General features: G+C 36.2%; 1 protein-coding gene across 1 annotated transcript in view; it reads left to right on the top strand.

Moving 5' to 3' along the window:
* Positions 1 to 24091, top strand: part of LOC120770748 — a 41222-nt gene extending 17131 nt beyond the window's left edge. Inside the window, exon 2 of the mRNA XM_040098335.1 lies at positions 22926 to 24091. Coding sequence (XP_039954269.1) covers positions 23768 to 24091 — 324 coding nt within the window. The 5' untranslated portion in view covers positions 22926 to 23767. The remainder of the gene's footprint in view (positions 1 to 22925) is intronic.
* The last annotated feature ends 627 nt before the right edge of the window (positions 24092 to 24718 follow it).

The following is a 24718-nucleotide window of genomic DNA, read 5'->3' as shown; positions in this document are numbered from 1 at the left end:
TCCTTACAGAAAACTGAGCCTCCAATTTGAACGGGACTGTCAGACAGTTTATAGTTTGTTAAATGCATGATTTAAATAGACCATTTCGGCGTCAATTATAGGCTCGAAGTGTAGCCAAGTCCTTCTCCACTTGGTCTTTCCATTGATGTAGAGATCTTCCTCTGTTTTCCCCGTCTGGTACTGCGTCTAATACTTTCAGAGCTGGAGCTTTTTCATGCATACGGAGGACATGACCTAAACAGCTTAGCCCCTGTCTCTTAATTCACTGATCTATGTCAATGTCGTCGTATATCTCGTACAGCTCATCGTTCCATCGATTGCGGTATTCACCGTTGCCAATGCTCAAAGGCCCATAAATCTTCCACAGTACCTTTCTCTCGAAAATTCGTAACGCCGACTCTTCAGATGTTGTCATGGTCCCTGCCTCTACACCGCATAGCAGGACGGGGATGATGAGTGACTTGTAGAATTTGGACTTTGTTCGTCGAAAGAAGACTTTACTTCTCAATTGACTACTCAGTCCGAAGTAGCACCTGTTGGCAAGAATTATTCTGCGTTGAATTTCAAGGTTGTTGGTGTTAATGCTGATTCCAAGATAGACGAAATTAGCTACGACTTCGAAGTTATGACTGAGTACAGTGATGTGGGACCCAAGTGACGAGTGTGAGGACTGTTTGTTTGATAACATGAGATATTTCATCTTACTCTCTTTCACTATCTGACAGATGGAGCCATGTGTAGAAGTTCACGTCAGTCTGTAAAGTTCGACATTCACTTGGGGGTGGCCAGAAACGATACTTTTACATATGGCTTAAACAGCTTATGACTTCCGGTCTTAGACCAAGTTTCCTCTGGGTAGCCAAAGAACATCTGTTTGAAAGCGAGCTAAAGGGAGAAGGCGAAATATTCCTCACCAGGGTCATACGCTGGGTTTGGTACCTGCCACGTAAAAAACATCCCCAATGAAGAGAAAATAATGTATTCCATTAGGAGTACTAATTGTCTTAAATTCAACAGGAATCACACTAGTGGCCAAGCAAGTTTAATAAAAACTTCATATTTCTTCAAGTACCATAGGGGTATATACTAACATATATGAGCTTAGGCTTGGATGCGTTAAATTTATTATTTTTAATTAATACTTCATAGCTTAATGGCTTTGAATTAATTATATTTCACAATGAAATAATCATAACACTTTTTGCCATTTATTTGTCGCGTTCGAGTGACACAATACAAATGCTCACGCTTACCGCGCCACTGTACGCGCACAACTGCACCGACCGGCACACCAATGTAGGGCGGAGAGTTCACAGCTTCGCGATCGCATATTTAGTCATTCAAAAGCGCAGCATACTTCATTACTTTTTGCATTCGATTGCCGTCGCTGCATCGTTTTTTGGAATTCGCTTGGCAGTCTGCCGTTGGCCGCAGCGGCGGCGGCTTCCTTGATGACCACTGCGCGCATGCACCTACAAACATACTTGCCTCTATTTCTATATATATCTACCGATGTGTGCGCATATGTGCGCACTTGTCTTGTCTAGCGAGCGACGTTGGAATTTTTGTTATTTTCCGCTTTTTATATCGATTTGAAAATATTGCCGTTCTTGTAAAACTCACTGGCACATTGCTGCCGCAACTACTGGCAATACAACGTGCAACAAACGCTGCGCCACAGCCATGCGCGCGTATGTAGATATGTGCGCGTGCTCGCACACAAACGGTTAATTGCATTTTCGCTATCAATGAGGAGGCATCTCAGCGCGCACATTTGCTGTTTGGCTGACCGTCGCCTTCTGCACCGCGGTGCCGCGGCATTGCTTCGGTGGCTGCGACGACCAGCGCCAGCTCAAAGCCGCTAACGCCACTTGGAGTCGACAAAAGAGGCGGCTTTTCGGTTCGGTTACAAATCGATTGCAGACTCATTTCTCTTCGTTTGCGGTGTCGCGCCATGGTGGCAGCCTCCGCTACGTCTACTCCCGCTGTGCCAAGGCGTTTGCTGCGCGCTAGCGCTTATGTTTACATAGAATCGACTAATTGTAGGTCTCGCTGGAGTTTAAAGCATTTTTCTTTACTTTCCACTCGTCTCGCTGTTTAATTGTTGTTATTGTGTTGTTGGCGGTTGACGTTGCAAAAAGCTTTTAATTTCTTCTTTTCAATTTTCTGTGAAATGACAGTGCAGTGTTTCTTATGAATCTGAAATGGTGGCGATTTCATAGATCCCACTATTTTAGTAAAACTAAAAAAGCTGTTAAGGATTAGGAGTATACTAAAATATAACGCCAGTCCGAAAAGTCATTAATTCATTCTTCATTTCTTTTGACCAAGTCTGCTGTATTTGAACTGCTCTACTTTTGTTCTAATGCTTGGGAACGTCTGATGAAGCTTAGGCCTACTTTACCTGTATTTCAGAAATGTTGAGAGACTTACCTCTTTACCGACTTTTTACCAGAAGTCGTAAGGTACTGGAGAGTGTTTAACGACTCGAATCTAACTTTATAAATGACCACGTGCAGATGCCAAAGCTTTCAAAAATGTTGAGAGACTTACCTTTTTTCACCAGAAGTCATAAGGTACTTATCGTTCGGATGAACACATAACTGCTTTCGCCGAAAAGTCGGTTGAAATGATAACTCTTATCTTCTAAAATAAATTGAGCAGCTAGGGTGGAAATTTAGAAACTTTACCAAATTCGGTTAGTCTTTGAATGGTACTTAGTAGGGAGTCCATTGTGAGAACTATGAGCCTGGCTTGTGTGTGGCCTCTTGCATTCAGTCATTCACTTTCAACCAACTATCCATATATGGGTTGAGAACACATTTCATTCATTTCGAAAAACGTTGTTTTCAGTTAATTTCGCAGCCGATCTCCAGTAGGACCTGCGGACCATAAATGGATACAACCAGTTAAATACTGGAATATAAGTATTTTTCAAAACTCTAACTCTTAAAATATCTTCCTTGAAAATAACTTCTTAGAAGTTAATACTCAAGTTGTAAAAAGTAAAATTGAGTGCCATTGGAGAGAGTCTACCGTTGACACCCGATACCCGTTGCTAGCGAGGACATTACAAAGAGAGTTTACTTTGAAAACACATTCAAAGTCTCGCTGGGCAGCAAAAGTGAATCGAAGAACACCATCCGTGAGGAGTACCTTCATAGAAGCGATGCAATGTTATACAGTTGACTCGAGAACGGCAGATGGATTTGGGGCTGGTATAGTGGGACCACGTACCAAATTGTCAGTGCTTATGAGCAGGTTTTGGCAAAACTGAATCGAATGACTACAGTCTTGAGGATTGCCTTTAGAGAAGCGATTAAATGGTATAAAGCAAATGAAATTGGAGCTAGTATAGTGGGACCATGTACCAAACTGTCAGTGCCCATGAGATGAGATTATCCTAGAGAAAATAATCTCGGGAACGAATTGTCATTCTCAGTGATAGTCCGGCAGCACGGCAGACAATCTTCTCCCTGAAATCAAATCAACAGTGGTACTTACTGGAGTGCATAAAAATACTTAACGTGGTTCCTACTGAATATAATATTCCACTAGAATAGTTACTTCGGCAAAAACATCAGTGGAAATGAGCTAGCCGATCTCCTGTTGGAAAAGCTGCGACAACGAGTTCAATGGGATCAAAACCGTTCCTCATTATAGACATCCACACTCTAAGTGAGGCAAGAGGAAAGAATCAGTAAAAAAAACTCTGACAACAAGTGCCCAGGCTTCGACGAAGGAGGGTATTTCGGTGAGAGTTCCATACAAAAAGATTCAAGAAACTAAGCGTTCTTCCCGGAAACTAATTAAGATGCTGCCTGGGGTTTTATGCAGGTTACTTCAGGCTGCAACGTCATTTGCACAGATTGAAGTGCTACTCCACGGATCTGTATCGCTGCTGTGATTTCAGAGCAGAGGCACCAGTGCACAAACTGCTGGATTGCCCCACAATCGTAGGAAAAGGAAGTAAGCTTATCGGACAATTCAATCCTTTTTGATCAACTTGGTAGTTCGATAGCATTGCCCTTCGATTGACCACTTACTAATCGAAGATAGTTCATGTTGAGTACATTCTTTGACCTATGAAAGAATATTTTCTCAGTTAAGAGGAGACTTTCACCGAACCATTATATATGCTAGACTGTTTATAACTCAAATTTTTATACCTTGAATAGAGTATGTTAAAATTGCCATGAAGTTTATAACTCTAAGAAGGAAACGTGGAAGACCCTATCAAATATATGTATGTATAAATAATCAGCGTGACTAGCTGAGTCGATTTAGCAACGTCTGTCTGTATATACATATGCGAACTGGTCTCTCAATTTTTGAGATGTCGCTCTGAAATTTAACCTATGTCTTTTCCTCCCAAAGAAGCTGCTCATTTGTCGGAATTGTTGATATCGGATCACTATAGCATATAGCTGTCATACAAACGTAACGATCGGTATCAAGTACTTGTATGGAAGACCATTTCATTTCTCGAGATATCTAGCCGAAATTTGACATGAATTATTTTCTAAGGCAATTATGCAGTCTCCCAAGAAATTGTTTAGATCGGACCACTATAGCATATAGCTGCCATACAAACTGACCGATCAAAGTCAACTTCTTGTAAGAAATCTTTTGTGTTTGTGAAGGGCATTATAAGTATCTTTGCTACCGAAGTTATCCGACACGAGCTTTTGCCCACCTCACCTGTTGCTCATTTGTTTTATTATCATGCAATTTCATTATTAATGCCTATTTCATTAGCCATTTTCTACGCAATAACGCTTACAACAAAAATCTATTTACTCTGCGCTTACGCTCGGCACTAATGCGCGCTTAAAATGCTTTCAGCGACGATTGGCCAGCGCCTAATTACACTTATGTAAATGAAGAGAATTAATCGCATTTTAGCTGTAATTTGCACCCACGGCAGTTTGGGCTATTTCAAGACTCGGCTACGACGCGGCAAATCTATTACTTACATTCAGTTATCGCTTAGCGCTCAAATCTTTTAATTTACGTTTGCCGTGCACAACACGAATTAGCATAAAATTTAGCCAACTTAAGGAAGGTGTTTAAATATGTATGTGTGCGCGTGTGTTTGAGAAATAAAGCCGATTTTCAATCACAAATCAACAAGACGCTTTTGACGCTTCTGTATTGCTCAGCGCGCCTACCTGTTGCTCTATACAACACACTTATTTATGGCCGCGCGCATTATTTCCCAATCACTCGCTGCTCGGCGGCTATTTGAAGATAGCGCGCGCCAGCGCCACCGTCGCTGTGGCATATCAATCAAAGTTGGTTTGTCCACTTGGCGCATTTGCCTACAATAAATCATCTCGGCGGCTGGGGCACGGCGCGATCCGCACGACATTTCCATATTTTTAATTTGGACATGACAAAAAATACATAAACCGCCTCAAACGAATATGGGAAGCACAGCGCAACAAAAACAATAAGGACAACAGTAACGAGAGTGGAGTCGAATAAGCCATACGCGAGTCATAACAAAGCGAGAAACCAATAAGAATAATGGCAAAGAATAAGAGTAAAAGAGTTAAATAAATAAATAAATAACTACCAAAATAAATAGGAGTTGGAATGGTGGAAAAAAGTCGCTGCTGGCTGCTGGTTTTCATTTCAAAATCGTCTAGCATTCTAAACCACTTCAAACAAAGCGGCCGCCTGCGCTTACAAAAATATAAAAAAAAAGTTAACGTAAGCAAACATACCCTTCACATGTGCATTTTAATACCACAAAGTAGTATGAAATGAGCTTAATCTTGATTTTGAACGATCAGTTTGTATGGCAGCTATATGCTATAGTGATCCGATCTGAACAATTTCTTCGGAGATTGCATTATTGTCTTAGAAAATAAGTCATGCCAAATTACGCGAAGATATCTCGAGAAATGAAAAGATTTTCCATACAAGTACATATTTGGTACTGATCCTTCAGTTTATATGGCAGCTATATGCTGTAGTGATCCGATCTGAACCATTTCTTCGGAGTTTGCATTATTGTCTTAAAAAATAATTCATGCCAAATTTCGGGAAGATATCTCGAGAAATGAAAGGGTGTTTCATACAAGCACTAGATACCGATCGTTCAGTTTATATGGCAGGTATATGCTATAGTGATCCGACTAGAACAATTTCTTCGGAAGTTGCATTATTGTCTTAAAAAATAATTCATGCCAAATTTCGGGAAGATATCTCGAGAAATGAAAGGGTGTTTCATACAAGCACTAGATACCAATAGTTCAGTTTATATGGCAGCTATACGCTATAGTAGCCTGATCTGTACAATTTTTCCAGAGATTACACTTTTGCTTTAGAAAATAATTCAAGCCAAATTTCGGGAAGATATCTCGATAAATGAAAGGGTTTTTCATACAAGCACTAGATACTGATCGTTCAGTTTATATGGCAGCTATATGCTATAGTGGTTCGATAACGGCGATTCCAACAAATGAGCGACTTTTTGAGAAGAAAAGGACGTGAGCAAAATTTCAGATTTTTCAACAACTGAGTGACTAGTTCGCCCATAAACCGACGGACAAACTGACATTTACTTGACAGAGCTCAGCAGGCTTATTATCATTAAAGCCGGTTCAAAAGTGTATGAAATCGGACCAGACCTTGCTATAGTTCCTAGTTACTATATACTTAATATAGAAATCTGTTTGATTTTGCCTATAAACCGACAGACGAACGGACGGGCGGATTTTTTGGTGCTACAAACTTCGTGGCAAGCTTCTATAGTACCATGATAAGGGCATAAAACAGCGTGAACATGCATGTACTTGTGTCTATCGTATGTATGTAAACGCGTGTGTCGCCAAGCACTTGAGCCGCTGGGGGCGCGTCGACTAGCGATCGCCAAAGTTCGGTAGTTACACAACAACTCTATACTAGTCGTTTGTTGGTGTTGTTGTTGTTTGTATTTGCCACCGGGGACTGTACACAATTGACAATTTTTGGCCAGAATCTCTGCTTTTTACTTTTGATTTTGCATTTTTGCTGATTTCATTTCATTTACTGATTTATATTTTCGTGTTACGTCTTTGTTGTTGTTGTACTTTTTGGTTCGCCGCAGCGTGATTTGAATTTTTCATTACAATTCATTTCATTTCATATCATTTGGTTTCGTTTCATTGACTGTGTCCCCACGCGCACAACAACACAAAAGGTTAGGGCTCCCTAACTCCTCGGGGAATTAGTTTGAGTCGGTTGTTTTCTCAGGCGTTTGGGCTCACAAGTGTTTACAAATACAACTCTATATATACATATTTATGTATGCATGTGTTATTCTAACAAAAAACAAGCCACTTGTAACAACATTACTTCAACTCTAATTCGCCAGAATTGTTATTTTTATGCGCAGTAGCGTTAAAATTTACGAATAGGGCGCTAAAGGCAGACGCCAGTCACTTTGAGTGTTGCCGAAGTAGTTGGAATGGAAATTTTGTAGACTGGAATCTTAATCCAGTTGATATTTTACTCATTTTTTATGTGGCGCTTCAACTTGGCCAAGTTTAGCGGCATGTGTCTTTATTGTGCAATAAGAGGAGTTGAGGTGTTGCTTTGATGGCAAATAGCTACCGAACAGCTTTATAACTTCCTCTATAACTTTTAAAATACACCTTACCAAATTGGAATAGAGTTGGTACGCTCAATTATTTCAATTATCTATGGTTCTCTTACGTATTTGGTAAGCGTCAACATTCAAAACCTTGGCGGCGCGAGATTTTTCTCGCCCAAAGTGAAGTCTAAGAGGTCTCCTGAACCACTTGATCTTAGCAAGGTTAATCTCATCACAATGGTAAGGGTTGCGACTGAACATTGTCCAATATATTTAGGCTCACATGCGGTGAGTTTACATATTTTATCGGGCGAAAATTGCCAAATTAGTATGGAAGTAGGCAAGCTGGAATCAGCCACGCTCATTCTCCATTATTGTCCAACTTTTGCCAGATTGGGGTTGAAGCATCTTGCTATACACTTCCACGTTGTACCTATTGAAGCGGTTAGACTTGATATTAGTCGCCTTAACAAATTTGTAGTAAGCTTCTTCACCTGAAATCTGCATTGTAGTGGGGGTCTTACTCTTGCTCTGCTTCAACCGGTAGTCGCTAAATCGAATACTTTCAAAACTGAGATGTTCTCATCAATCCGGATAACATATCCTAGCCAGCGAAGCCGCTGTCTCTTGATTCGCTAAGCTATCTCAATGTCGTCGTATATCTCGTATAGCTTATGATTCAAAAAACTGTGATATTCGAGGAGACCAGCGCGCAAAAGACCATAAATCTTCCGCAAAACCTTTCGTAAGAATGGTCCTATCGCCGACTCAAGAGATGCGATCATTGTCCATGCCTCCTCACTATATAGCAGGAACGGGAATGATGAGAGCTTTGTAGAATTTGGTCTTTGTTCGTCCAGAGACTTTACTTCTCAATTGCCTACTCAGTCCGAAGTAGCACCTGTTGGAAAGAGTCGTTATGCGTTGGATTTCAAGGCTGACGTTGTTGTCGGTGTTAATGCTGGTTCCAAGATAAAAGAAGTTATCTACGACTTCAAAGTTATGACTGTCAAAAGTGACGTGCGAGCCAGAGTGATGACTGTTTTTTTGATGACAGGATATATTTTGTTTTGTCCTCGTTCTAAACCAGACCCATTTGCCTCACTTCCATATCTAGTCCGGAAAAAGCAGCGATGTTCTTATGGCCAATGATAACAATAACATCGACGTACGCCAGAAGCTATGTAGTCTTATAGAAGATGGGACATTATCAATTTAGCTCTGCAGCTCAAATTATTTTCTCCAAGAGTAGATTGAAGAAGTCGAACGATAAGTAGTCTCCTTGCCTGAAACATTTTGTACCGAAAGGCTTGGAGCGGTCATTGGCGATCCTGACGGAGTTTCGTATTGTTGAAGGCGGCTTCAAAATCGACGAAGAGGTGGTGAGTGTCGATCTTCTTTTCACGCGTCTTTTCCAAGATTTAACGTGTCATGAATATATGTTCAATAGTAGATTGTTTAGGTCTAAAGCCACACTTACAATATTTAATCAGTTTGCTAACGCTGGGCTACAGTCTCTCATACAATATGCTCGATAGAAAATTATATTTAGGACTTTCATCCCACAGTAAAAAGTGATAGATTTTGTAAGAAAAAAATTCGAAACAGACAGTCCCAAGAATCATTAACAGTTTGTATCTGAGTTTTTATACATACTTAGATCCATCAACCCGTTTCGATCTCGAATAAGTTTCTGAGGAATCGCAATCGTGGAACATTTTCTTATTTTAGTTTGAGTTTAACAGTGTTAATCATGTGTTTGGGTATTACCCGTACAACATTCTGGGCAATCACGTCCGCTCTTTCACTGCCATCGATGGAATTGCCTGCAGGTGTATTAGAGGCCAGCTCTGCTGTTTTCGCAATAGCAAAGACCTCAGCTTGAAATATACTGCAGTAATCCGTCAACTTAAAAGGCTGCCTTATGCCTAACTCTACACCAAATATTCTCGCACCAACTCCATCGTCCATTATACTTACATATGGAGCTCTGGTATGGTGGCCAGCGCTAAACAAACAATACAACATTAAGAAATTAAAAAATTAAATAGTATACAAAGTGCAGCATGTGTGGGTGTTACTGGAGCAATCAGGTCTTGTCCGACTGATGCGCTCAATGTGATCCTGCATCAACTACCAATGGACATTTTTATTCACAAAACTGTCGCTATTGTGGCGATAAGAATAAAAGAATAGTGTTATCCTAAACAAGCTCACCATTAATAAATCAGACTACATTCACCGAAAGCTGGACTTCAATAGACACTTCCAGGTGAGGATGCCATCTAGACGAGAATGGAGAAGACGTTCAATAGGAGAGGAGGCTACCATCTCAGTCTATACCGACGGGTCCAAAATGGACTGCGGAATAGGCACGGAGGTATTCTCCGCTGATCTAGGCATATCTCTCTCTATACGTCTACCGAACTCGGCTAGCATCTTCCAAGCAGAAGTATTAGGCATAGAAAAAGCCTGCGAATTTCTATTAGAAAACCACGGGAATATATGTACATAAAGCAACTATATTTACGGATAGCCAGGCGGCGCTCCTAGCCTTGGCTTCACCCATGACAAATTCCAGCATAGTTCCCAACTGCAAGAGAGCACTAAGCTCAATAAAAGACAAGCTCCAACTAAACTTGATTTGGGTTTCCGGCCACAGGAACATTTTCGGTAACGAAAAAGCAGACGAGTTGGCAAAGGCAGGAGCTTTCTTCAACGAACCCGAGCCGGAGCTAATACCAAGCCCACTAGGATCGATCAAAGGAGAGATCAATAGACAATTTCAACAAGTTGCAAACAATAGGTGGAAAAACATTACAAAAATATGACAGGAAAAGAACCAACGACTTATTAAATAGCTCAAGAAAAAGCATTTAAAGAGTAACAGCTACCACAACAGGGCACTGGCCATTTGGTGAACATGCATCCAAAATGGGTATGCCCTACAACGACATCTGCCGTGGCTGCGGAGTAGCAGGGAACAACTAAACTATCTTCCACTTTCTCTGCCCAGCTCTAGCACAGATTCGACACAAAACACTTGGAATCCATTAAGCATCAAATCTTGAATGGATTTCCACTAAAAGCATATCGGACATAAGTACTACTTTCATCGAAACCTCAAAATGGTTTGAGAGAGAAGGTAAAACGTAATAGCAGATACAGGAGGTTCTAGGAATAGTGTAGGGCTGCACTCCCACCTATCTACCTACATCGTCCATTTTCGAGCTATCCGTATAGATGTTTAGAGTCTTACTTTGAGCCTTCTTTCCCAGTTGAAAAGTGGGGTCATGTAGCCGTTGTTTGCCCAACCGCCATTACCCACCGAGCTATACTCTAAGGTTCTATATGGAAATTCACCTGCAGCCAGCAGTTGTTCCGCTACGCAGTTTTCAGCGAATAGGTCTATAGGTGGTAGGTTTAATACTAGTTCAAGAGCCGCCGTTGGAGTTTTCTTAAAGCTCTCGTTCTACACAGCACACCGTACCCTTTACATTGGCTCCCGGTAGGTGAACTTCGACGGTTCATCATACTACTGCACCGTAGATCAGAATTGGTCTAACAATAGCTGAGCTGTGTAGCACTAGTGCATGAGAGAGATTATATTAATACGAGTAGAACCATTTATAGAAAGCATGTTCTTTTAGATTATTACTTAAATGAAGTATGATCAAAAAGAGTCTAGAAGGTTGTGTTGTGTATGCTACTAACTAGCATATACGATGCTTTCTTAATCCATCAATAGTAAAACGAATCACTCAAAAAATGTTAGGAGTTCTTATTTCAAAATAATTTTTAAGCCTTAAGTGGTGTTCTTCAATCGGACTCTCAAATTGCTAAAGGTTAGAATTACTAAAACCAATCCTTGAGTTTTGCTATATTATGAACCGTCAAGATATCGAATGTCTTTAGCTTGTAACTGCCACACAAAGTGAAAGATCAAAACTAAGTTATTCTACGGAAAGCCTGAACTTGTGAAGGACAGCCTCGGTGCCATAAAAATTATCATTTTTTCTTGTTTAATGCAACAACGCCGTCTTCTTATCACATCTCCCTAAAAGCCGTTGGTATGGAAGAAGGAAGAAGGAGAAGATCATTTATTCTACTCTTCTTTACCTTACAAAAACAATACATCGAAGACGTTGATTGCTTCAATTTCGACAATTTAATTATTACGATATTAATATCAACCATCAGAGTTATCATAAAAATGTCCCCGACCGCAACATGTCTTCAGTTTTTCAGGTTTAAGGTTTAAGGTGTAGTTTCGTTTCACTTGTAATTATTTGATAACCGCTTATTCTTGTGAGGAGTAAGAATAAATAAAAAGAAGAAAAAACGTAAAAAGTTAAGTGAACTGCAATTTTTCACTTCGACAAAAACCGCAAAATTATATAATGAAGGCAAATGGCTGACAATACACATATGTACATACATATATAATACATACACATTTACAAAAATTTTAAATAAAAAAAATTTCCTTAAATAACGTTGAAAGGTCTGCCTGCTCGCGGTTCGTTGAATTTTGCATTTTGATTTGCGGCATAAATTTTTGATTTTTATGACGTTGCCTCTTTCACTTTGTCATGAGCTCGTAAAAATACTTCGCACTCGTGCACATTTTAAAATATGCAAACATGCTTGTACAAACACATCCATACATATATAAGTATAAACTTGCGTACGCCAAATTGTCGCTTTTATTATATTCTTCCAAATATGTGCGAACGAAAGCGAAGGAGCGACGCTTGGTCTGCATGTGTCCTGCGTGCTTTGGGTGTGTTTGCGCAAGCGCCTGTGCTGACCAGAATTTTAATTGACCACATACTCATTTTCATAAACGTTTTGTAACGTTGATAGAAAGTCTTAGAAATCAACGATCAATATTTAATATTGCGTACATGACTTGGAGCACGATTTATTAGTTTGCGAATAATGTATGAGAGGGTGGATGAATGGACATGTTCACATGTCACTTCAGTTCATTATGTGTGCAAGGAGCTTGCTTTGACATATAAATATAGTCAAGGCTTGTCACACGAATGATTTTAGTGACAGCTTTCAAATAATTTGATCATGTTTCAATGAAATGTCATTTGAAGACTCGACTATTTATTTATTCTCAGGATTGAAAAATTCATTCGACTCCCAAAAGTTGTATTAGAAATTAATGCAGTTGTTTCCCTCAACATTTTTACTTCTGATATTCACTTATTTCAATTAAAAAATTAGCATTTTTACATTTGAAGTGCTTCTCAAAATGAAAAGTGTTACTGACTGGTCTACTATGCACTCGTAGAATACCAGGTTGCTATGCCGCAGGTTGCTAATTGATTTCAATTCGAATTTATTTCAAATTGATTGCTTTAATGAATCGAAGGTAATTCACGCTTTCACGGTTGGGTGGCATTTGCGCGGTGATACACATATAAATCAATACAAACACATAGCCATAGCAACGACCTTGAGCGAATACTCGCACACATGGCTGGTGAGTAGTTTGTGAAATGCTTTTAGAAGTGCCGCTATTAATTGAACTAAATAGTTTCGTTGTGAATTGTGTATTGCATTTCAAATAAAACTATTTTTTTAACTTTTCTTTTTCTACAACTTTGGCTTGGATATAATATCCGCAGCTCATCTGTACGTTTATATTACATGCATGACCGAGTCATTAAAATAATTAATTCAAGTTCTAATAACGCTGTGATATCGTGTTTACTTTTAAAGGTCTGTCTGTCTGTCTGCATGTATTCGAGCTCGAAACTGAGATCATAATAATGAATATTCATTCAAATGTGTGTTTTTGTAAACTCTACAAAGTCGCCAACAAATCATTTTACACGCTAATGATGTTAACTCTTGATTTCCTTGTTTGCTGAGTACCGAAGATTTCGGGATTGTTGTGCGGTGATGAGTGAAATTAAGAGCAAAATATTTTAGTGAGGCTTAGGAATTTAACTGCCGATGAAAATGGAAGAATTTTCAACCTTCAGCTTGATTTTTATCGGTCAGCTCATACGGCAGCTATATTGCAATGGTATTCTGGTTTGGACGATATTTTCAAAAATTATGCCGTTTCCTAGGAAATTTATATCTGGTGGACATGATTCCTACCCTTGTAGTAATCTAAAACAAACAAACTAAAAACATTTCTTTATTAAAGATGTCGCCATTGGATTGAAAATCGGTTTCTTAACAATATAAATTGTCCTTCAAAAGTATTTTAACTCGAAAATATTCGGGATCCCGATATTTTATTAATGTTATCCCTAAGATCCCGACACAAAATATAGAAAAATAACGTTCAACATCAAAGTCTTTTTCGGGATCCCGTTCTTTTATTAATGTAGTCCCGAAAATACCGAAACAGAAAATTAAGAAAATTAACATGTGACATCACAGTCAATGGAATTTTTCACTTGAAAATATAAAAACGGTTCCTAGAAATTCGCTCAATTCGCTTCTTTATTAAAGATGTCGCCATTGGATTGACCTTTGTCAAAGAAAAAAAATCACAAAACAGTGTCGACCTGGAAAAAAAATAGTTTACTCCCTTTTTTTGACCGTTTTAACTTGTCCAGTTCCCACGACACTAAAATGGCTATTCTCCGAGGTTAGCCTGCATCTGTGTGTCGGATGTCATGCACACATGTCCGACGGCGGCACTTGAAGGCATGCTGGATCTCACACCGCTTCACCTAGTAGTCGATCAGGTAGCCAAACACACACTGCTCCAAATGAAGTAAGGGTTTGACAGAGGTGAGATGATCTCTTCAGCGCATGAAGGACTTAAGTTGCAAAATACCATTATTATGATTAAGAAGTTCATGGTTACCCTTAGCGGTAAGGCTGACTGGAACAATTCCGTTCTCGAGCTACTTTTTAGGGTAGTACAATCAAATGGTCAATGACGATTCAAAAATGTCGGAGAGAATTAGCGCATGAATGGCAGGACTACGCACCACACTCTCCATACCTATGTGGAGTTTTCCGAGCATATTTCAAGCAGAGGCCTTTGCTATAAGTCGGTGCATAGAGATAAACCTCCAACGCAACTATCGCAACGGACGTATAGTTAAACTTAGCGATGGTCAAGCGGCACTAAAAGCGATCTATACATACGAGATCAAACCACTATTGGTGCAGGAGTGTATAGAACTGCTAAACAGTCTATCAGATCGTAACCAAATGTACCTTATCAGGGTGCCCGGTGACAAGGTACCACCAACATGGTAGGACCCAAACTTTCCATAACGGTTGGTCCCCATATTATAAAAGAACTGCTCCGCAAGGATAAAGGAGTGGGCAGGGAGGGATATTGGCAACGACTCCAAGGCATGCACCATGTCAAGTTGCTATGGGTGGTTACAAACTTTAAAGGTTTAAATATGTAAAGAACCTGCAAGAGACAAACTGGAGCTACTTGACGCCTTCTACACTGGTCATTATAAACTCAAGAAGTAGTTATGTAACATGAGTCTAGCTTATTGTGCAAATTGCCGGTTCTGCGACATGAAGCCTGAAACTCCAGAACACTTGCTAATTGACTGCCAGCAGTCCTTCGGCGCAGGGTAAAGGCCTGGGATCCATGTTTCCACATAGAGATCACATCGCCTCAATAGCACCTGGTAGTGTATTGGAATTTATCAATATGCTAGGGCTAAATGAGTCGTTGTGACTTAGAAGAGGGCACAATAGACCTCAGGTCGTAGAGCAAGCCTGATTTATTTATCTAATTTAAACATCGAATCTACTGCAGAAATACATACGTTGAAATTTGGGGAATAGATATTTTTCGATTTTTTTAAATTTCTAAACAAGAATATCGTGTGCGCATATAATATGATCCAATTTGACTGGGACTGACAAAATATATTAATATATACTTATACATATATATAATAATATATTTAAATTTTTTTTATATTTTTTAATACAACTCATTCCTGTTAATTTCAAAGTAGAACGGTTTGTTTTTTTACCGAAAAAAATTTGCTTCTTATAAATCGTCACTCAGAAAGTATAATAGTATAACTTATTCAAAAATATTGAAAATCTAAATCCCGAAAATATTTCGGGATCCCGATATATTTAAAATGTGATCTGAAAAACCCGGCATAAAGAAGAGAGGAAATAAACATTCGACATCAAAGCTTTTTCGGGATCCCGTTCTTTTAATAACGTAGTCACGAAAATACCGAAACAGAAAATGTAGAAAATCGGTTTCTTAACAATATAAATTGTCCTTCAAAAGTATTTTCACTCGAAAATACTCGGGATCCCGATATTTTATTAATGTTATCCCTAAGATCCCGACACAAAATATAGAAAAATAACGTTCAACATCAAAGTCCTTTTCGGGATCCCGTTATTTGGTTAATGTAATCCCGATCCCGGAACAGAAAATTAAGAAAACTAACATGTGACAGCGCAGCCATTGGAATTTTTCACTTGAAACCTAAAAACGGTTCCTAGAAATTCACTCAATAGCAACACACTCATATACGTACATACATACATACATATATACTCATACATACGTATGTATATACTGATACATACTATATACTCTTACATATGTGTATGGCTGTGTGTATACTCTGTTTTAGCCATAACAAGCATGGCTAATGAGCCGTCCAACTGCACACCTGTGGCAATAAAAACGGGGGTGTTGGCGTGGCGAAATTGTTATTGTTTGTATTCACTCACCAACCAACTGACAACTCACAACGCCGACTCACAGTCACTCTGTTTGGTTAATTCTAATTCTGAGACGTGATTTCTCATTTATACTACTTAATTCGATTAATGGCGTTTGTGCTTGCTTTTATATCGAAATATCTATTTCTAGACGTCTGCGCTTTTGTAACATTGTTCTGGCATTTTTTTCTTTTATTTTTGATTTTTTGATTTTTTTTTATTTATTTTTAGATTTTTTTCGTTTTAAATTTGGATTGTTTCTTTAATTTTTTTTTAGTTTAACTTTTTTATTTATTTTTAGCAATTATTTTTTATTATAGAATTTTTAGTTGCTCTTCAACCTTAGCGTCTGAGTATTATACAATTTGAATTTAATAGCGAAATTTACTATACATATGTGTATACGTTCACTATGTACATCTGTATGTATATGTATGCCCAAAGCCCCATCGTTATAGCATTTCTGAACTTTGTATCTCTAATTGTCAATAATAATCGCGAAATTGTAAAAATAATTTAATTGGCAGTTAAAATTGGCAATAACGTTCGCATTGGGTAGCTGTTACCTATGTGTATATATGTATATGTGTGTGTGGCTGCTGCTATTCATTTCATTAATCTGTTTGCGACGCAATTTATCAAATAATTTGAATAGTGAGAACTGTCCGCATTCAGAACAGGAACTAGCCGCATGCGCAGCGCAGAAAAAATATCCAAATGAATCTGAAATTGTGTTATTAAAGACAGGTAGTTTTGAATAAAGCGGAAAGAAACTAAGTAGAAATATAAGAAATGCTATTTTTATATTTTTAGACTAAAATTAATCTTTCTTGTTGGTAATACCATACATATATCAATATTTGAATAGAGCGATCATGCCAACTTAAGCTAGGCATATATCATATTTGGAGATTATTTCTTGTGTTATGTCACACGTGTTATAGCGGTTATAGAACCCGGAAACTGTCTTCATATTGGGTAGTCGAAAAAGTATTTTCGTATTTCTAATCAAACTTCAACTTCTTTTTTTATATTGTATTAGCTGGAATAAAATCAAATTTTACTGGGAATACAATTCCAATGTAAACAGAACTTAAAAAAAATAGAACACATTTTTTTTCGACAAAATCAATTTCTTTTATTCAAAATTCAAATAACAGCTTTTTGCAGGGTCCAAAAGTATGTCGAACGAGTGTTTTAGCTCGTTGGTCGGTATGGCCGCCAGTATGCCGGTGCAAGCCCTTTGAATGGCCTCTACGTCTGCCTAACGCTTTCTTTTCATGGGCAAATGCATTTCTCCGAAAAGAAAGAAGTCGCGCGGTGCCATATCAGCGGAATACGGAGAGTGGTTAATAGTTAAAATGTGATTTTGGTCAAATAATTGGTCACAAGCGTCGATCGATGAGACGGCGCATTATAGTGCAACAAACGCCAACTTTCATCTTCGCGATATTCGCGCCGAACAAGGTAGAATACCGCCTCCACGTTTTGGCCGAGTGGAACAAATTCTTTGTGTACAATACCCTTGGAATCATAAAAACAAATCAACTTTTGACTTCTCCATGCGCGATGTTTTGGGTTTCGGCTCGTCCGGTGCCTTCCATTCAGCACTCTGGCGTTTCGCTTCGGGATCATATTGGAAACATCACGTTTCGTCACCAGTCACAATATTGTAAAGGAAGTTTTTGTCCTTTTTTACCTCTCTAATGCAGTCCTTCGAATGTTGAATTCTGAGCAATTTTTATTCAACAGTCAATTTATGAGGAACACACACCTTTCGTAAGCCCAAATGTTCGGTCAAAATGCGATAAATCTATGTTTTGGAGATGTTCAATTCCATTTACATGAATTTCAGTGATGATTTCGGCTGATTTTTGATGAATTCACGCACAGTTTCGATGGAATTTCCTGTGAACACGGATTTTGATTGATAAAATGTCCTGAAATTCTCACTGCACAATCGATAAAGATAGCAGATTCTAACGCACTAGTCGACATATAAATGGCGCCACCAGGGGCGCTAGATTCAAAAAGTCCTCTTTACTTTGGAAAGCCCCTCGTTTTTTTTTATTCCAAAAACGATCGCATCTGGACAGACAATCCAGTGTAGCACTCAATGAAAAAGTTGTTCATAAAACTGGGTGGCTATATGAAGCCAAGGATAGAATAGTTTCCTTTACATAACGGTTTTTTGCAATAACTTAAAACCAAACAAGTTCGATATAGCGTAAGGTGTACCGAAATGGGCGGGTTGACGAAATCAAATGAATTCCGGATATCTGGTTGTTAAGCTTCTGCGCAATCAATATCTAGAATTACTATAGAATTGATACATTAAAAAACGGCATTAGTGGAAAAATCGCAAAGTTGGTTCATGTGAATAGCCAGAAGTTACATGACTTGGAGAAAAATAGTTTAACGATTCGAAAAAAATGCGTAGTATAAATTAAAAATTTGCCTTTTAGTTTTTCATAGTAGTAGCATCGATGGGCATAACGAGGGGTATGACCGGGAAAGCTGCCCACAGACTTAGAGAATCTTCGTATTTAGAGGATTGCGAGCCTTGGCACTCTGGAATACTCACACACTTCGATTTAATACTAAAAAAATAGGTTTACAGGTCGCCGAATCTAGCTCAAATATGTACCTTCAAGTGTGGTATGGGAGAGAAGGACTCGCTGGTGGAGAGGCGCGGTGAGCTTTGTTATGGACAAGTACTAAAGACTCAATAAATGCGAAATGGGAACGGGTAGGAGTTTCGTTAGATTCCTTTGAACTGTTAGCTTCAAACCAACTCAGCTAACGTTGATCAACTACCAGCAGCTGTGCAGTCACAAAGTGCTTCTTTAGAATATTTGTTTGGATAATGGACCAAATTAGGTTCATAACACTTGATAAACATATTTAAGTTATTATTAGAATATGGACAAAATCTGAGTATAACCACGTCCAAATTTTACAGAATTTGATTCTATGGAATATAATAATCACTGAGAAAATCGCAGACTTTATACAGCAAATATCATTTACATAGATCTAAAATGAAACTACGTGACATTTTTTCCTAAATATAATAGGGATCAGACTTTCCTCTAGCCCCCTTTATTCAAAATTATATTACTCTATAAAAACAAGAGTTTTTATAAAAAATATATCCGTCAATAAGTTAGGTTAGGTTAGGTAAGGTTAATTTGGTAGGCTCGTGAGCCACGCATAGACCAGTTTTGATCCGTAGCAAAGCTAGTTGGCCTGCTGTTACGTAAATGTGTTCCAACATTGAATTGCAGTTTTAAAAGTTATTTAAGATTAATATTTTTATAATTTTTTCAGTTGTTTTAGATTTATATGTTTTTATGATTTTAACGATTTCTTTTATTTATTTAATTATATATTAATATATAAACTATTATTATTTTATAATATGAAAATATATATAATAAAAATATTATAATTTTTAAATATCATACTTGTTCTTGTATATATTTTCTGCACTTCTTTAAGCTCATTAAAACTTAATACCAATAACTTTATCTTAATCTTTAACAATTTCTCTTCTCGTCTTCGTATGGTAACTCTCTTTTTGTGCGCTACCTTTCTTCTTATTCTAGAAAAATAGCAAAAACAATAAACTTTTCAAGCGTAAGCTAATTTCATGTCTATCTTCCTAAATGCATGTCTTTATAAAAGTGATTCTACAGCTAAGCAAACATCACATCTAAAAATACATAAAATAAGTAAAATCTAACCAAATTAAACATTAAAATTAATGAATATTTTAAAATATTAAAAGGATATATTATTTTATTAAATTAAAGAAATATACATTAATAAAATATAAAAATTAAAAAATAACAATAAATAATAAAAATATATGAAACTAAAGATATAAACATATTTAAAAAAGTAATAAATATATATAAAATGAAAACATATTAAAAAATAAAAAAAATTAGTTATGTTAACATTAAAAAATATATATATTCCAATAAAAAAATGGTAATATTTAAAAAAAAAATTCAAATATACATATGTACATATTACAAATATGAGATTAAGACAACTAAAAAAATACAAAATAGGAAAATAAAATAAAAAAATTATATGAAAGTACTTAAAACATTAAAAAATAATAAAAAAAAAGTTTATTAGAAAAAAAAATAGATTTTATAACAATAAAAAACATAAAATATAAAAAAATAAATATTACATTAAAAAAAAAATAGTATATTGTATTACAAAAAAATATTTAAAAAAATATATAAACTTGAAAACAAATTCGAATATAGATAAATAATACATATACGACTTTACAAAAAATAAAAAGTTACAAAAATGTAAATAAAGACAATATAAAAATATTTAAACACAATAAATAAAAAAAGGTACTTGAAATTAAAAAAAAAAACAAAAAACTGCAATAATAAATATATAACTATAAAAAAATTTCAAATATACATTTAATTTAAAAATTTCAATAAAACATTAAAAAATAATAAATATTAAATATATATATATATATCTTGTCTTAAGAAATATAAAAATTGTAATATTAAATAAAATTATTTCAAAACGATACATATGTATACAACATTTAGGAATTCAAAAAGCTTAAAAAAGTTCAAAAAATATAAATATAATAAAAATAAAAATATAAAATTAAAAAATAATAAACAAAAAGAATATTTGATTTACAAAATTAGAAAGTTAAAAAAACAATGTTATAACATAAAAAAATTAAAAAGATATACATACATATGTATATTACAAAAAATATATATTATATTAAAAAATATATATTTATATTAAAAAAATTATCTGGAAAAATATATATATAATTCAAAAAAAATTAATATAAACATAAATACCATATATATGAAATAAAAAAAACTAAAATATTGCATAACAGACAAATGAAATTAAAAAAAAAAATATTTTAAAAAATATCAAACGACAAAAATATAAAACATTAATTAATAATTAATAAAAAATATGACATATTTGAAATAAAATAATAATAAGAATTAAATATGTGTAATAAATATAATAAATATATTACCTTAAAAAAATTGTAATATTAAAATCAAAATTATTTAAAAAATATGTATATAACATGCAAAAAAATGAAATTATACATACTTAGTATATTTATGCATGAGTTCAAAAAACTAAAGATTACAAAAAAATATTACTTAAAAAAATAACTTCAAAAAATTTTAACATAAAAAAACTAAAATATTGCAAAAATTATAAATAAAATTAAAAAAGGTAAAAAATGATATTAAAATTAAAAAACCTTTTAAAAAAATTTATGAAATTCAAAAAAGCACTAAAAACCTAAAAAAGAAACAAAAAACACGATATTTGAAATAAAAAATTACAAAAAAATTAAGTGATATAAAAAACAGATATTTCAACAATAAGTAACATGCAAAAAAAAATTAAAAATAAATAAATATATATATAATTAATAAAAATTAAAAAATATTAATTTTAATTAACACAAAAAAAATATATATAACAATAATACAAATATTACTTCAAACAAAAATAATTTCAAAAAATGTATAACATAAAAAATCTAAAATATTACAAAAATAATAAATAAAATTAAAAATGATACAAACATGATATTAAAATAAAATATACCTTTTAAAAAAATTTATAAAATTCAAAAAAATCACTATAGACCTAAAATAACTTAAATAAAAACGATATTTGAAATAAAACAATTACAAAAATATAGATAATAAATTGCAAAAAAAATTAAGTAGTCAAAAAAACAGATATTTCAAAAATAAGTAACATGCAAAAAAAAAAAATGAAAAATAAATAAATATATATAATGAATAAAAATTAAAAATATTAAAAAATATTTATTAATTTAAAAAAAATTACAAAATATACATTTTAATTACCACAAAAAAAATACATATAATTTAAAATATTTAATAAAGGCAAATATAATTAAAAAAAATATATACATACATATATCACTCAAAAAACAGAAATTAAAAAAATATTTGACTGCATTTCGAAATCAATGGAAATTGTTGTGCAATAAAAAAGCATAACTAAAAGAAAATAAGTGTAACGTCTGTCTCTAACGACACATTAGCGAATAGACCGCGCTAACCTAACTGTTTAACTTGCACGCGCTTTCGATAAAAGTCAAGTAAAAGCAATAATAACAATTATAATGAAATCATTAAATTTTTAGTTTTGAATTAAGACGTAAACGGAAACGCTGTTCAAATATTAGTAAACACCGGAAATGGCAAAAACTTTAATTAAGATATAAAACTAATTCATATCATTACACTTCACCGCCTCATTTGCAATTCAATACTCAGCTAAAGCAAACCGCTGGTCAACGCAAACGCTTTGATTAAGCGAATGGAAACGCTCACCCACTCACTCAGTCAACTAATTACTCACCCAGCAAACAATAGCAATAACAATAACGAAAGTAAAAAAATTGAGAAAAAAAAACTTGGGAAAAAGTGAAGCCAACAAACTGTACTACTCACCGACTTAACGCATCACTTACTAAAACCGCTAATAACCAATAATATGTGAGTGTGTCTCACTGAGAATGACAGCAACTCAAAGTTGAAATTTGTTCTCTAAATTTCAGCACAACACGACATTTGGCCAAACAACCAATAGCAAACCAACGAGCGACAAACGAACGCCTAAGCGCTGCACCAACGCTGATAATGAGCAATGAGTTGCAATGATGAAATGATGAAATGATGAAATGACGGGGCGCGATGCTGCTGACCGAAACGGAAAAGCAAAAAAATCTAAGTAACTGTAAAAAAATTTATAAAAAGTTGGAAGCAGTTGAGACTGAAATGAGCCCACTTGCATACGAATATGCGTCGATGAGTGAGAGTAAAGTATAATTGAGCGCAGCAATAGATGAATAGACAGTCGGCTGCGATTACAAGTCAATGAGTTTCGACAAAAACACGATTGGGCAACTGGAAACTACGCGACAAAAACGACAGTAAGCTGGAAAAGCAAGAAAAAAGTAGTAAACGGAAGCGCTGGCCCCAAAAGCACGCAAATGAAAGTGTAAACGAACGACAAAAAAACAACTAAACGAAATTCAAAACGAAAACAAAAGCAGAGGCGAAAACTTAGCCGCATAATCTTGCCAGTACCAAGTACCCAGAACCTAGATAAACTTTCGCGTGCGGCGACCGGGCGAAATTCGCATTTAGTACCTTCCGTCCAATCAACAACCACACGAGTTGGCAGATCGCGTGCAACGCAGCCATTTCGTGCCAACGCTACTCAGCCAACAAAGCGCTGGCAAACAAGCGGTAATTACGACGGTTACACGTTTGGTGCGAAAGTGGTGATTTGCGCGCATGCGCAGTGTCCAATAAATCGCAACAATAATACGAAAATACGCGCAAAAGCGACAAAAACTGAAAAATTCATCGTTAATAACGAAAATTCAAAATCATAATGGCTGTGCAAAATCAGAACTTGCCACCAAAATCACCGCATTTGACCGCAAAAACCGCCACAGATGCCACAACAATAAACACACATACGAACGCCACACAACCGTTGGCGAAAACACGCACGAAATTCGGTCAAGCGGCAGCAGCAGCAGCAGCTGCAGCTGGAGCCGCCACCGAATTGGGGTATAACACACAAGTATCGGGTGGCGCAGGTGGTGCTTCGATGATGCCAACGCCAGCGGGCGCAGCGGCGCCGACAGCAGTTCCGAATGGTGGTCCGCGCGTGTCATTCAATCGGGATGTGCATGTTAAACGAATCGGTTAGTAAGCTTAAATACTTGCTTTGTTTATGACCTAGTTTAAGAAAGAAGAAGAAAATATGTTAATTTCGGTTGCGCCGAAGCTATAACACCCGCACAAATGAAAAATATGCCATACAAGCACTTGATTTTGATTGGTCATTTAGTATGGCAGCTATATGCTATAGTGATCGGATCAGCATAATTTCTTCAAAGATTGCACCATTGAATTATTGTCTCATGCCAAATTTCATGAAGATATCTTCTTCTTCTTTCTTCTTTATTGGCGTAGCCGCTGAAGTCGTTCTTCCTTTTCGCTGTTTGGCGGCAATTGGAGATTTCAAATGTAACCAGGCTCTTCTCCACCTAGTCCTTCCAACGGAGAGGTCTTTCTCTGTTTCCGCCGGCGGGTACTGCGTCGAATACTTTCAGAGCTGGAGTGTTCTCATCCGTTCGGACGACATGACCTAGCCAGCGCTGGCGCTGTCTCTTAATTCGCTGAACTATGTCAGCGTCGTCGTATATATCGTACAGCTCTCCAATAGAGTTTGTCCTTTGTTCACAGAGAGAGGACTTTACTTCTTAATTGTCTACTCAGTTCAGAGTGGCAGCTGTTGGCAAGAGCAGTCCTGCGTTGGATTTCGAGCTGACAT

The sequence above is a fragment of the Bactrocera tryoni genome, chromosome 3 (genome assembly GCF_016617805.1).
Source record: "Bactrocera tryoni isolate S06 chromosome 3, CSIRO_BtryS06_freeze2, whole genome shotgun sequence".
NCBI classification, from domain to species: domain Eukaryota; kingdom Metazoa; phylum Arthropoda; class Insecta; order Diptera; family Tephritidae; genus Bactrocera; species Bactrocera tryoni.
This window is presented reverse-complemented; position numbering and strand designations above follow the sequence as displayed.